The sequence below is a fragment of the Schistocerca americana genome, chromosome 4 (assembly GCF_021461395.2).
Source record: "Schistocerca americana isolate TAMUIC-IGC-003095 chromosome 4, iqSchAmer2.1, whole genome shotgun sequence".
Lineage (NCBI taxonomy): Eukaryota > Metazoa > Arthropoda > Insecta > Orthoptera > Acrididae > Schistocerca > Schistocerca americana.
The window spans coordinates 828,212,076-828,227,738 of NC_060122.1; the positions used below are offsets into that span (position 1 = coordinate 828,212,076).

General features: G+C 39.0%; 1 protein-coding gene across 2 annotated transcripts in view; it reads left to right on the top strand.

The window, feature by feature from the left end:
* Positions 1-15,663, top strand: part of LOC124614027 (protein FAM193A-like) — a 228,731-nt gene that overhangs the window by 97,464 nt on the left and 115,604 nt on the right. For both annotated transcript variants that reach the window (XM_047142845.1, XM_047142846.1), the window contains exon 13: positions 9,338-9,499. In XM_047142845.1, the coding sequence (XP_046998801.1) occupies positions 9,338-9,499 (162 nt within the window). The remainder of the gene's footprint in view (positions 1-9,337; positions 9,500-15,663) is intronic.

Genomic DNA, 15,663 nt, shown 5'->3' on the forward strand with positions numbered 1-15,663 from the left:
TGGATTCAGGTTACCTTATCAACAAGGTTGAGGTTATGGATATGAAAGTAGCTAGGATGATTGCAGGTACTAGTAGATGGGAACAATGGCAGGAGGGTGTCCACAATGAGGAAATCAAAGAAAAACTGGGAATGAACTCTATAGATGTAGCAGTCAGGGCGAACAGGCTTAGATGGTGGGGTCATGTTACACGCATGGGAGAAGCAAGGTTACCCAAGAGACTCATGGATTCGGCAGTAGAGGGTAAGAGGAGTCGGGGCAGACCGAGGAGAAGGTACCTGGATTCGGTTAAGAATGATTTTGAAGTAATAGGTTTAACATCAGAAGAGGCACCAATGTTAGCACTGAATAGGGGATCATGGAGGAACTGTATAAGGGGGGCTATGCTCCAGACTGAACGCTGAAAGGCATAATCAGTCTTAAATGATGATGATGATGATGATGATGAAAAAAGAACGAAGTTGGCATGCAAAAAAGTGCTCCTTCACCAGGATAATGCACCATTTCACACATCGGCATAACAGTGGCAGAAGTACACAAATTGGGCTTTGAACTGGTTTCTCATCCTCCCTGTTCACCAGTCTTAGCCCCAAGTGACTTCTTCCTGTTCCCTGACTTGAAACTTTATCTTCCTGGGAAGAAATTTTTGTGAGATGAGGAAGTGATAGTTGCAGTCAATGAGTATTTTGCAGAGTTTGACAGAACTTATTTTTCTGATGGGATGAAAAAGCTGGAGGATCACTGGACCAAGTGTATATCCCTCAAAGGAAACTATGTTGAGGAATAAGGTGAGTTGTTTGTAAAACAAGGATTTTTTCTTGCTTTTTTACGAGACTTATCAAATCACCTTTGTACACACACACACACACACACACACACTCACTCTCTCTCTCTCTCTCTCTCTCTCTCTCTCTCTCTCTCTCTCTCTCTCTCTCCAGGTGTCTCTCATAAGAGTTGTCATATGCATTTCATCTGGTGTTTTGGCAGATGTCTGCAATTTCGTTTTTGCAAACGTGGTTGTTGTCAGCCCAAACAAATACTGCTCATCATGTGTTTCATGTGATGTCTGCTGTTGATGGAAAGAGTTGGTTTGTTTCCTGTTACAAACAAAATGATTGTAAAGAGGCATTTTACGTGCTCATTTGATAGAGCAGTCCCAAATTAGACTAGTACAGTATTTGTTTTATCGATATGTATTGACAGAGACAGGGAGAGTAAAACTATTGTGAACCCTGAGTAGACGCACATGTGTACAAACTGTGTCAACTGCAAATAACATTGTCTTGTATCATTTTATTGTTGTTTCATAATTGTGAGCCTGTACCTATTGCTTCATAGTTAACTTCAGCTAACTCAGTGATAAGTTGTGTTGGCATACATCTGTGTGAGCAGCAGTAATATAAAATAAACAGCAAGCTAGGTGAGAAAAAATGTATGATCCGTGCAAGAAAATGACCCAGAGTCTGATATAGGAGCACAGTTCCACAATGAGAAAGTTGTCCATGAGATAATCAGTAATGAAATGAGCCATTGGCAGGAATATGGTGCAGCTGTGCTGTTTAATGCCCCGAGTGGGTCATTACTGTGACATACACTACTGCTCATTAATTTCAGTACACCCAACAAATGACATCTAATTCTCTGTAGATAAGGTGTAATACCATGGGTACGGTTGAGGAAGCAAAGGAATAGTACAACAGTTGTACACATGTTGTGATTTTTGTTTGTGGTCATCGAGATACAGTAGTATCCAACAAACAATGTTGTATACATAAATGTTCTGTTCCTATCTGATACATTGTGTGATCAAAAGTACCCGGAAACCCCCCAAAACATAAGTTTTTCATATTAGGTGCATTGTGCTGCCACCTGCTCCCAGGTACTTCATATCAGCGACCTCAGTAGACATTAGACTTCATGAGAGAGAGGAATGAGGCGCTCCGCGGAACTGACGGACTTCGAATGTGGTCAGGTGATTGGGTGTCACTTGTCATATGTCTGTACGCGAGATTTCCACTCTCCTAAACATCCCTAGGCCCACTGTTTCCAATGTGATAGTGAAGTGGAAATGTGAAGGGACATGTACAGCACAAAAGCGTACAGGCCAACCTCGTCTGTTGACTGACAGGCACCCCCGACATTTGATGAGGGTCATGATGTGTAATAGGCAGACATCTATCCAGACCATCACACAGGAATTCCAAACTGCATCAGGATGAAGAGTTTTAACACGGCAGACTAACATGGTAAAGCTGCACCAAACCTGTCTTCAGACTAAAGACCACAACAACACATTAGTAATTTTAAATTATAATCCCCTCTTCCGTCAAGTTGGCTCACATTCATTCAGCATTTACGTGACATTTTCTTTGGTGTCACTACAACTGCAATATATGCTTCGTCTGAAATGTATCCATGCTGTATACAACGTCATGCAAATGTAAGCATTTGTACAAATGTGCATTTTTACTACACTATGTAATCAAAAGTATCCGGACACCCCCAAAAACATAAGTTTCTCATATCAGGTGCATTGTGCTGCCACCTACTGCCAGGTACTCCATATCAGCGACCTCAGTAGTCATTAGACATTGTGAGAGAGCAGAATGGGGTGCTCTGCGGAACACGTACTTCGAATGTGGTCAGGTGATGGATGTCACTCGTGTCATACATCTGTATGTTAGATTTCCACACTCCTAAACATCCCTAGGTCCACTGTGTTTGATGTGATAGTGAAGTGGAAACGTGAAGGGACACGTACAGCACAAAAGTGTACAGGCTGACCTCGTCTGTTAACTGACATGAGACCGCCGACAGTTGAAGAGGGTCGTAATGTGTAATAAGCAGACATCTATCCAGACCATCACACAGGAATTCTAAACTTCATCAGGATCCACTGCAAGTACTATGACAGTTTGGCAGGAGATGAGAAACTGTTACCCAGTTGCTGTTGTGCTGCTGCTCTCTCTCTCTCTCTCTCTCTCTCTCTCTCTCTCTCTCTCTCTCCCCCTCTCTCTCTCTCTGAACTTATATTTTTGTATGTATATTTTTAAGCACGCTTGTTGCTTTGTCACCAGTCTTTCTTTCTTTTTACTTCTGTGACTGTTAATGGTATTGGGGGAAAGGTAACTCCAGGTAGGAATATCAACAGTTTAGGAAAAGATAGATTGTTACTTACAGCAAAGATGACATGTTAAGTTACAGACAGGCACATGTAAGACAATTGCACATAAGCTTTCTGCCACAGCCTTCATCAGAGAAAGAGGAAAGAGAAATGCACACCATTCATTCCCACAAGCACGCAGACCTCCCACACACGACTGCCAACACCGGTAGCTTGGGCCAGAATGTGCAAATGCTATAATGATCCAAGTTGCCAGAATTGGTGGTCATGTATGCGTGAGATGTGAATGATTGGTGTGTGTTCATCTTTTTATAATGAAGGCCTGTGGTTGATGGGTTGTGTGTCAGTGTCTTCTAACTGTGCCTTTCTGTAACTTAATGTGTCATCTTTATGAAAGGTTGCAATCTATCTTTTCCTACATTGTTGTTAATGGTATTGTATTTTGTGCATCAGTTTATCCTTACCCTTTTGATTATCTCTTTTTGTGTACAGCATCATTGTTTTCTTTAATGTTCCATTTTGTTATTGAATCTGAATTTCTCCGTTCTTTGCTATTTTCAGAGGGATGAGCTAGGGTATGAAGGAGACGAGCTGTGTACAGAACAATTGGGCTGACAGTGGGAAAGGATTCGTCCCCCTCCTTCATGTATTGCTTCAAACAGTTGTTTACAGAGTCAGTTGACAAGCAGAATATTTAAATGCTCGATGTAATTGTAGTTGAAACTGCTTCTCCATAAAAATCATAAGTGGTATGTGTGATCAAATGGAAACGGTTTTCACTCAAAATATTCAAAACATTGTGCAACACATGAAGTGTAATATCCAGCAATTCTAATCTGAGAAAAATATTGTTTTACAATTTTTGTCAATCTTTTGTGATAGAGCACTACACATTTTGTCTAGTGTTCTGGTATCTCCTGCTTCAATAGACAAAGAAAAAGGGGGTAGTATGTTGTACATACAATATCGCCTCATTTACAGCATTCAGTCACATGTGATTTATTTCATTAAGCACTATTTTTTACTAACCTTGGGCCATTATGGGCTAGTAGTCACAGGATAGTAAGCCCTAATTCGTTTTTATACACATTATTTCTTAATTTTATTCAAGAAAATCTTGAGAATTTTGACATGTTTGTGTATTCGTGTTTTGTATTTCATCCAGGGCAGTGTTAACCTTTCCCACATTAGTTTGTTTTACAGGAAGTTTATCATCGTTTGTTCTTTTATGATTGTTATGTCACTTTGTTTTCTTCCGTCTTTCTTATGTATGCTCTCCCCTTCTGCAATTTGCCAGTGATTTTTTTTCTTCTGCTATTGCTAGATGATTGAGATGTACAACTTGGCAATATTTTTAGTCTGTGTTTTCTTTTTGTTTCATAAATTACACTAATATCCAAATGAGTGACAGCTTTATCATCATTTGGTGTACTTACATCTGTCATCATCTTGAGACAAATATGCACATATGTACTGGCCTGTGAGTGAATTGTATTTTGGGTTATCTTGTTGAAGTTGAAGTTTTATGCTCTTTATTTCTCTTATGTTCTTTATTTGAACTTCTCTACTTATGTGCTTTTCATGTTGGCGTGATTATAAATTTCCACTAAATTAATTTGTGCTTAGTATTCAAACCTCCCAATTATATGTATCACACAGTCAAGCCACATTGATGTGACCACATGCCAAAAGCATGAATAACGAACTTTTGCAGTCCAAGATGTACAGGAAGAAAGTGAAGTTATGGAAGGTACTGAAAGGGATGTGGAGCCATGCCAATTCCAGTGCTTTGGCCAGCTGCATTAGGTTTCTCGGTTGAGTGTATATGGTGTGAACAGCCTCATCAAGGTGGTTCCACAGATTCTGGACAGTTCAGTGGCCATGGGAGTATGGTTAACTCATCTGGGTGCTGTTCAAACCGTGCATGTGCACTGCAAGCTGTGTGACGCTGCAGCAGGGCGGGGTTTGTTGCGCATGTTCATACGGTCTCACCTCAATTGTCCACCTACCTCAGTACAGCTTCCTTATGATGTCCCTTCACTCTGCAGTAGTAGATACTTACTAGGCCGTGTAAAGCAGCGTCGATGAAACCACGACCTAATACCTACCACACAGAGGCCGCGTAACTCAAGTTGTGAATCAGTTCCTATAAGATCATTTTAACAACTTTCAGATGGTGGGAAAATGCGGTTTACTTGCAGTAAGCCTCCGGAAATTCTGGTAAACTGGTTTTTATTCTTAAGGAAGCACATAAATTTGCTATCAGGTATGAATTTACTATTTAACTGCTCCTATATTCCCAGCTCACAGTCTGTACAAAATGTTCTCACACGAAAAAAGCAGCCAGAATATCTACCAGTCCGACCCGATAAATGATCCATCTGACAGTCACTGAGCCACTACTATAACGTTTTGAAACTTCCGGTCAAATCAGTGGTCTTCAATGTCTGATGTGAAGTGCTCGCCTAAACATTCCATAAAGCATACAGAATCTGTCAGGTGGAATTTCACTAAGCCCCAGTATATCACACGCTAATAACACATCAATTAACTATTTCAGAAACATCAAACTTTCCTCAAAATGTTCGTAATTCAAACCTCCTTAGTTACCACTCGTTCTAAATGCAATGACCTCAATAGTTCTTCATTTTACATACAATTAGCACAGTGAAATCTAATGTGGTCTTACACGTATGACAGCTAGCGAGCAACTCTCCTCTATCATCCTCTCCCTTCTGCATATCTAACAATCTGTGCATGGGAACAGCTTAATTCTGATTGGCTGATGGGTCTAATTGACCTATCAGAAAGATCCTTCCAGATCATTCTTGTGGCAAAACTAGCCTGAGCCAATCAAATTACTCAGAAAATCATTTACGTGATTACACTTCCAATTTCTAATATCGTGTTTAATAAAATAGACGGAAATGCAAAATAATCTTTAAATTAATTTTGAAACTTATTCCAATTCCGACTTCTATTCTGGCTGCTCTCTTACAAAAGCAAGCACAATTCGACATACGTCATCAGCGTCGTGGTTGCACCACAGTTTTCCCATGATTCAATTTTATCAGGCTTTACAAAAAACAATATTAAGTTTTAACTTACGCCCCACTGAACGCTCTAATTTATTACCACGTATATACACAACAAAGTAATAAGCAGATAATAATTTTGAATGATTTTTACACTACGAAATTGCAGAGTAATTAAAGTTTTGATAAAAATTCCAATTAAGTGATTTTTATGTATTGAAAACTTTGTTATGACTTTAGATGATAATAGACAAACTTCTATTGTTCCTAACTGAGTTTTGCAACATAAGTGTCAGTTTTTAGACATTTAAGTAATTTTCTCAATCTCCTGAACTATTAGGAGATAAAAAGCTGAAATTTTAACAGGCTCTTCTACTTAATAACAAAAGATGGTATACCAAGTTTGAGCAAAATCGGATGATAATTACTATAGTTTATTTAGATTTGTAGGGGGTATGAATTTATGTTCCTACTAGATGTTAACTGGAGACCGTTCTCACAGCCGATAGCGTCAGCTGTGCTGTGAGTCATAGCAGAGAGCAAATCCTGCAGCCACCATGATACACAGCTGTGTGCTATACTGTACTGGAGGTTATCTGGTAATAACTTGCTACGTTACATCCCCACTGAGAACGTTGTGTTGTCCTGCTAGTTGATGTCATTGTGTCAAGGAAAAACAAACTACAAGTAGACTAATATATCAACAAAAACAATCAATTCTTGAAATTTAATGTAACTGAATAGATGATAAATCTATACTCACCAAACAGCGGCAGGACAACACGCATATAGATATTTAAGTTTACAAGCTTTTGGAGCAAATGACTCTTTTTCTGGCATAAGGATAGAAGAGGAAGGAAGAGGGGTGAAGTAAAGGACTGTGAGGTCTAGGAAAAAGGGAAGAGTACAGAAAAGTTGCCCAGAACCCCAGGTCAGGGGAGACTTACTGGATGGGATGAGAAGGGAAGACTAATTCATCTTCTCATCCTGTCCTGTATGTCTCCCCTGAGCCAGGGTTGTGGGTAGCTTTTCCAAACTGTATTCCTTTGCTTAGACCCCACCAGCCCATTCCCATTATCTTTCTCATTTCCCCTTCAGCGCTTCTACCAGGAGGAGGAGTCACTGGCTCCAAAAACTTGCAAACTTAAATACCTGTATATATGTATTCTCCTGCCACTGCTGTGAGTAGACCTTTTATCCAACTAATTACATTAAAATACACGTAGGTGTGGACATGGTCCTCAAGGGTAGATGGATACTTGTGTTGATCCATTGTGCTTTCAGAATGTTGAGATCACCCTGGGAATGTCACAAAAACATTCTCCAGACCATAATGCTCCCTCCTGATTGTGTGGTTTTTGTTTTTAGATGTTTCATCCCATGCACTCCAATGGCAATCAGTCTCATCTGAAAAAGCCACCTGTTACTGCTCAGTGGACATCCATTTGTGATAATGGCATACAAATTCCAGTCTTTGTCATCGATGAACAGCAGTCAGCATGGGTGCATGAATCTGGTGCCTGCTGTGGAGGCCCATACAAAGCACCATTTGCTGAACTGTCATTGACGAGATGCTGCTGGTAGCCCCTTGGTTCATCTGGGTGTTAGCTGCTCAACAGTTGTATGTCTACTCACCTGTACACATATCCACAGTTGTCATTCACCCCTGTTATCTATGGTCCTCAGTGTACTGTGGTCACCTCAGTGCCGGTTTTGGATAGCTGCATTTTGCATGCACTCTGTATATTAAACGGGCAGCACCCAAACAGTGTACAAACTTAGCTGTTTCGGAAATCCTTTCATCCTTGGCCCAAAAGCCAATGATCATGTCCTTTTGAATGTCAGATAACTCAGTTTATTTCCACATTCAACAATGACTGCACTATTTTCCTTGTCCCCTCCACTGCTAGTGCTGCCACGTGCTGTCTAAGTGGTTATTGCATGCCGACATTGAAAATAGGCAGTGGTCACATTAACGTGGCTGGACTGAGTAGATTAAGTTCACTACCTTCCTACCAACTGCCACAGTGTGTAGAAATGTCTGTGGCCACCCAGTTTGTTGATTACTCTAAATAAAGAATTACAAAACAAATAAATTACCAGTAGCACTTTGTGATTTTTAATTAGCATGCTCTCTTTGTCTTGTGGACAAGATTTGGAAAATGTAGGAGTATTTGTTATTGTATGGGATGTTATCAGTTTTAAGTCACCTTGATGAAAAGAGAGCCTCTTGTTTTTGTGGTCCATGAAAGATAGCATTTAAGTGTTTAGTCATTGAATTCCATTATTTACTTTTTGACAGGAAGATACTTGACACACAGTGGAAAGGCTGCCACAAATGATTAATATTAGCTGAACATTGGTAAAGGCTTTGACCAAGAATTGTGATTATAACCGTATGGTACATACTGCAATTTTCGTTCAAGTATTAAGCTAGTTAACCTGTTCCATTGCCTTTTGTTTCCTTTATCTTCCAGTGATTACTGCCAGTAGATTGATGGTATCTTCACATTTTTAGATGGAGCTGGCTGGAATTATCTAGTTTAGGTAATAATTTTTTTTAAAGTTTTCACTTACATACAGTCCACTTCAGTTGCTTAATTTTAATTTCTTACTGTAGTATCTTTCACAGTTTACCTAGGAACATTGATACTAAGGTCAAAAAATAAACTGAAAGCACGCTGATATCAGGATATAGATTCAGTTTATTCCTCACCCATTTTTGTCATCTTGCTTGGAACCTAATATGCTTCAGTGTCATGAAGATTCAGGGAGAAATATGCCTTCCATATTTTTCAATTACTTGACATGTTGGTTTTATAGAAGATACTTTGTAAACAGTTCCAGTCGTATGTTGTTTCTTCCCATGCCTTTTGAATCAGTACTGTTGCAAATCCTAATTTTGGTTACATTAGTTACTGGAATTTTTCTGACTTTCTTACATATATGCGATATAAAGATTCACAAACATTTTTTGTTTTCATATTGTTGGCTATTAGGAATACTTTGCACAATTTAATAATTTTGTTTAGAAACAAAACATTAACTTGTATCAGCTGTTGTCCAAGATATGTTGATTTCTTTGACCAGCTCCATACATAATTATGAGCAGTTTGTAATTGTATGTCTCGTGCAACTTTCTACGAGGGGCTAATTTATCATTTTTCCTCTCTGTTAGGTCATGGTCATCAATCTCTACCTGACGTCGTTAAGTCAGCTGCTGTTACCACATCTACTCATCGTAGTTCAACCAATTCAAAACTAGTGCCACATGCCTGTCATAAAACTGCAAAAAATGTTGGGAATGTTGAATCGATAAAAAGAGTAGCATGTGCAGAATGTGAGTATATTTTGCATTTTATAAATATGAGAATGGAAAACTAACAATTTTAGTATATTGTATGTGCAGAGCATTATTATTAATATGATACTGGTAAGTTATGGGCAAAATAAAGACAGAATTCAATGTCCTTTGGAGCTAACACACACACACACACACACACACACACACACACACACACACAAATTTGGGGAAAGTGTAGACATGGACAGAAATGGATGAGAGATAGAGTGTAAACTACTCAGTTCTAAGAAGGGAAATTGTGCAGAAAGGCAAACAGTATTCTCCTTCATCCATTTTAGTAAGCCACCACAAGAATTAAAGTGTCTCATCAGTAATTCTTGCGCTTTCAAGACTAAACTGAAGAATTTTCCCGTGGTTCACTCCTATTCTGTTGGGGAGCTTCTGGAAAAAATTAAGCAAATTCCTGTGTTACATTGATGATTATGCAAATACATACTCAGCAGCTTATCATCTGCAAAGGATTCATGTAAATTTTATTTGATTTATTATTATCTATTCTAATGTTATATTCATGTAATGACTCCTTCCAAGACCAAGTAGATTTGCTCCTCAGTTTACTCGTACACAACTAGATGTGTAAATTAAATAAATAAATAAAAATCTTAGTTAAGAGTTCAGTCTTTATTACTTGCTTGTCTGCCACGTAGCACATCTACTTTGTTGAGAGTTATTGCCTTTACTCCTTCTCTCATTAGCATTCTTTCTAAGTGACATCACAGATACATACCATTAAGTAAGAATTTGGTAATTTAAATATATAGTCACCATTTCAAGATTGACAGAGAATATACACAAACTTCATTTAAGTCGTTTTGAGGGGCTGTATCCTCTCATTCCATAGCCTTGCGTCTTCCGACGTTATCTATATACAGGGTGTCCTATTTATCTTGACCACCCTAAATCACTGTTTGTCAAGATGCAAATTACAAATGTTTTCAAGCAAATGTTGTTTAGCCATCAGGGGGACATCAATCAGCATGACTGCCTTCGTCGTAGCTTTGTTTTTTTACAAAGATATGAACAACATTATGACTTTTTTAAATGGCACCCTGTGTTTTTTATATGATAATTCATTTCCTCTCCAAAAGACCTATTCAAAAATGTATTACAATGTACCATTCACTGAAACACAACATTACTAATTACATTACATAACACAACATTGACTCAGAGCCCGGGATTACAAACTCGTCCACTTGCTGGAGTTGTCAGAAAACAAATGAAAACCAAGTAAAAACATAATGCAAAATTTACTTTGACTCTCCTGTACCATTACCCAGGAGTAGAATATTCAAAGGTCCTCAAAGTGGTTACCTTGGACACCGATACACTGGTGCACTCATTGAATGAAAGAGTTATTTACTGCTGCCATTGTTGCTTGCTGAAGAGAATTACAAGCAAGCATGATACGTTCTTGTGTCCTCTGGAGTTGTTGGAATACTGCGATAGACAACGTCTTTAATGCATCCCCAAATAAAAAACTCCAGAGGATTTAAATCAGGAGACCTAGCAGTCCAAGTAACTGTTCCTCCTCGACCAATCCATCTGGCAGGATACCTTCGGTTCAGATCACGATCTGCACCCAAGGCACTATGTGCTGGACATCCATCGTGTTGATTCCACATAAGCATCCTGGTTCATAGTGGCACTTCATCCAGAAGGGGAGGAAGATTTTGTCTGAGGAAGTTGGCATACGCTGTGCTGGTTAGACTACCATTGGTGAAATAAGGACCAATAGTTGTAGTACCAAGCATCCCACACCAGGCATTAATTCTCCACGTGCGCTGATGTTCCACCTGTCTAAGCCATCGTGGGCTGTCGCTGGATCAGTTATGCGTGTGCCTTGTATTTACCTGTCCTTTGTTTGAGAAGGAACATTCATAGGTAAATAGAACTTTGGAGAAGAAGTTCGGGTTGGCGAGGATTTGCTGCTGTGCCCACTGACAGAACTGTACGTGATTCTGGAAATCATTCCCATGCAATTCTTGGTGTAGGTGTACATGGTAAGGATGAACTGGTGACGTGTAAGAATACGATGTACGCTGGTTTTAGGAATGCCAATCTCGTTTTCAAGCTGCCGTGTGCTCACATATGGATTCATAGCAGTGGGAGTGTGAACAGTAACTTTGGCAGCTTCGTCTGTGTGAGTGCTAAGACGGCTTCGTTGTCATGGGTTGAAACTTCCCGTTTCCTGAAGTGTCGCAACAAGACAAGAAAACAGCCATCGGGAAGGTGCGTTCTTGCCAGGATATTGCTCTCTCTACAGTTCCACTGCCTGCATAGCATTTCGCCTACCTTCAACAACAACAACAACAGAAATATTATGTTGGTGCAATTTGTAGGAAGGACAGCCTTTACTGTATGCTTACTCTAAACAACAGTATTTAAAAGGACTAAACTACTGTACTAAATGTACCCGTATGTAAGAAAACAGTATTGCAATTACTGTTCTGTTAACTTACATTCCCCATAGATGAGTAGCATTTCTACCTTCTTTTCGTCGGTGTACATTCTACTTGCACAACTCCTCTTTAACTGACGATGGTTGACAGAATGACCTGTGTGCATTCTACTTATGTTTACATTTGTACTCTGTCAATGTCAGTACGTGGATGTGTTCCATTACCCCAAGTACCTGCACTAAGCGCTGGGAGCATCGACATCAGTGTTGCGTTATGTAATTAATAACATTGTATTTCAGTGAATGTTACACTGTGATACATTTTTGAATAGGTTTTTAGGAGAGGAAATGCATTATCGGATAAAAAACACAGGGTGCCATTTAAAAAAAGTCATACCACTGTTCATATCTTTGTAAAAAGCAAAGCTACAATGAAGGCAATCATGCTGATTGATGTCCTCCTGACAGCTAAAGAACATTTGTTTGAAACATTTTGTAATTTGCATCTGGACAAACAGTTATTAAGGTTGGTCAAGATAAATGGGACACACTGTGTATGGCGACCAGCGCTTAATCATGGTTTTAAGGGAGGTAACCAATATCTGACCATGGTTTTAAGAGAGATTCAGTCAATAAATTTAAATTGCACAACTGCATCACATTTTCCTCGAATACAGCTGACATACTCTGCTTATTTCTATTTTTGTGCCATACAATTTTGGAGTAACACCACAAACTGAGAGAGAATTTTTAGAGTGCAAAAGCATGGAATAAGACATATTTGTGGTGTAAATTCAAGGACATCACGCTGTAACCTGTTCAAAGAACTGTATATACAAAGTACTGCTTCTCAGTATATCTTTTCCTTAGCAAAGTTTGTTGTATGTAATATGCCTCTTTTTCCCAACCAATATCTCAGTGCACAATATCAATTCTAGGAACAAAAACAGTGTACGTAAAGACTTGAAATTGTTTATCTCAGTCCATACAGCTGCTTTTCTTTTCTCCAGGCCTCTCAAGTTTCCTGTAGGTAGTATCTATCTTTCCCCTTGTCATATATACTTTTAACTCTTTACATTTGTCCTCTAGCCATTTCAGCTTATCCAGTTTGCGCTTCCTGTCAATCTCATTTTGTAGACTTTTGTATTACCTTTTGCCTGCTTCATTACTGCATTGTTATATTTTCTCCTTTCATCAATTAAATTCAATATCTTCTGCATTATCCAAGAATTTGTACTAGGCCTTATTTTTTTACCTAATTGATCCTATGCTGGAGTCACTATTTCATCTCTCAGAGCTACCCATTCATCTTCTACTGTATCTCTTTCCCCTGTTTGTTAATTATTGCCTAAACCTGTGGTTCTTTCAGTGTATTCGGGTCCCATCACCTTAATTTCCTACTTTTTTTCCAATGTCTTTCAGTTTTAATCTACAGTTCACAACCAGTAAATTGTGGTCAGTCCACATTTGACCCTAGAAATGTGTTACAGTTTAAAATCTGGTTCCAAAATATGTCTTACCATTAAATAATCTGAAATCCTCTGGTGTCTCCAAGCTACTCCCCACATATACAATCTTCTCTCATGATTCATAAATTGTTAGTGGTGACTAAATTATGCTTTGTGCAAAATTCTACCATGCGGCATCCTCTTTAATTTGTTTCCCCAGTCCATAATATCCTCGTCCTGTTTTTCCATTTCTTCGTTTTTTTAATATTGAATTCCAGTCCCCACCACAATTAAATTTTCCTCTCCATTAACTATCCAAATAATTTCTTTTACTTCATCATGTGTATGTGGGCTTCCTATCTATCTTGGCTACAATAACACATTGCGGATGCTGTTCAGCTTACATGTATTCCTATTATTAATTATTAGCCTACTTCTGCTTTACCCCTATTTGATTTTATGTTTATAATCCTGTACTCACCTGACTTTCTTCTGCTACCAAACTTCACTATCTGACTCCCTTTAAAATTTTCAAAACTACTTTCCTGATTAGGGAACCTAATATTTCATGCTCTTCCCTGTAGAATGCAAGTTTTGTTTCCCTGATAAAGACATCCTCAAGAGTAGTTCTCACCCAGAGATCTGAATGAGGGGGCTATTTTACTGACAAAATATTTTACCCAAGAGGATACCATCATTTAACCATGCAGTAGAACTGCATGCAGGAAAAACAATATGACTGCAGTTTCCCCTTGTTTTCAGCCGTTCACAGTACCGGCACAGTAAGACCATGTTGGCTTATGTTTCGAGGTGAGCTCAATCATTTACACCGTTGCCCCTGCAACTGCAGAAAAGGTTGCCCCCCCCCCCCCCCCCCCACCTGCCCTCGCTCCCTCCCCCTCCCTCTCTCTCTCTCTCTCTCTCTCTCTCTCTCTCTCTCTCTCTCTCTCTCAACAACACATTTGTCTGGCCTCTCAACAGATACCCTTCCATTGTGGTTGCACCTAAGGTACAACAACCTGTATCTTTGAGTCATGCCAGCAACCGTAATTTACATTTGCAATATCTGCACAATGTTCAGTTCTGTCCTTTTGTATCTAAATTATGTAAATTCAGTGATCAGACTGTGAACAGCATTACCTGTCTTATCAGGTTGTTCAGTGATACCCAGAAGCCTAGTTCTTATTCCCTTTTCAAGATAAAGATACATTACAACCAGAATGAACATCTTTATGTTTTTGTGATTGGAGGCATTGGTAGCACTATAGGAGATATCAAGTATCAAACTCTTCTTGGAGCAAAAAACTTTTTTTGCAATTGCTTCTGCCTTAGTTCAGCTACAGGACATTGTCATCTTCACCAAAATAGAGTAACAGAAAAGTTCTTTGATACTTTATTTCTGTAATTTGTACTTCTGTTGCTGATACTATGTTTAACAGTATGAAACTATTGCTAGGTCACATGAGCATTTTGGTCATTGGTGACATTACCAAAAGATTTGAGTAAATTGGAGGAGACCTTCACTTCTCTTTCGTTACTAGATTGTTGGCTGCAGTCTGTATTACCCCTGAGAGTGATGCTGAAGTCACACTTACATAGGACACAGTTAGCTTGGCTAATGGTGTAGGCTGTAGGCTTTAAACAAGAATATTGTTCTTTCTATTTCCTCAAATAAGCACTTAAGTACTTGTCTTCTTGCTTTGTGTAGTTTTCACATCTTCATTTTCAGTGTGAGAATGCTTCGTAAAAATTTATTTTCTGTAGAAGCAAGTGAAGACACACCTGAATGCTTGAACAGTGGTAGTAAGTGTGTTTATGGAAATAAGACTACACTAATCGGAACATTTTGTGTTGACTGTCCTCTATTTTTGCTTGCTGGCAACTTCAGCGATCTATCAGTACTGGCTCTTTCGAAATGTGTTATGTGAGTCAGTTGAGAAATAAATAATGTAAAGAGTCATGTTTAAACATGAATGTCCATATAATCCACTTTCATGAGTGCTTGTTACTTCCATGTGTTATTTATACCATAGCTGCTGATCAGTAAGAGACAAGGAGATCTACGGGCACTTGTGCTGACTGAGAAACAAGTAAACGTTTCCCCCCTCTTGACCTCTCTTGTCTGTAGGCTGTGTTATTCTTTCTCCAGTCTTTGTGTTCCCTTCTTTCCGTAGAAGCTCAAACAGGAAAAAAGACTGTTGTTCCATAGATTGGGATCTTGGCTTAATTGCCTATTTCACAAGGAGTGACAAAATCTCACTAAAATAATCAACATCCACATCTGCTAGAAA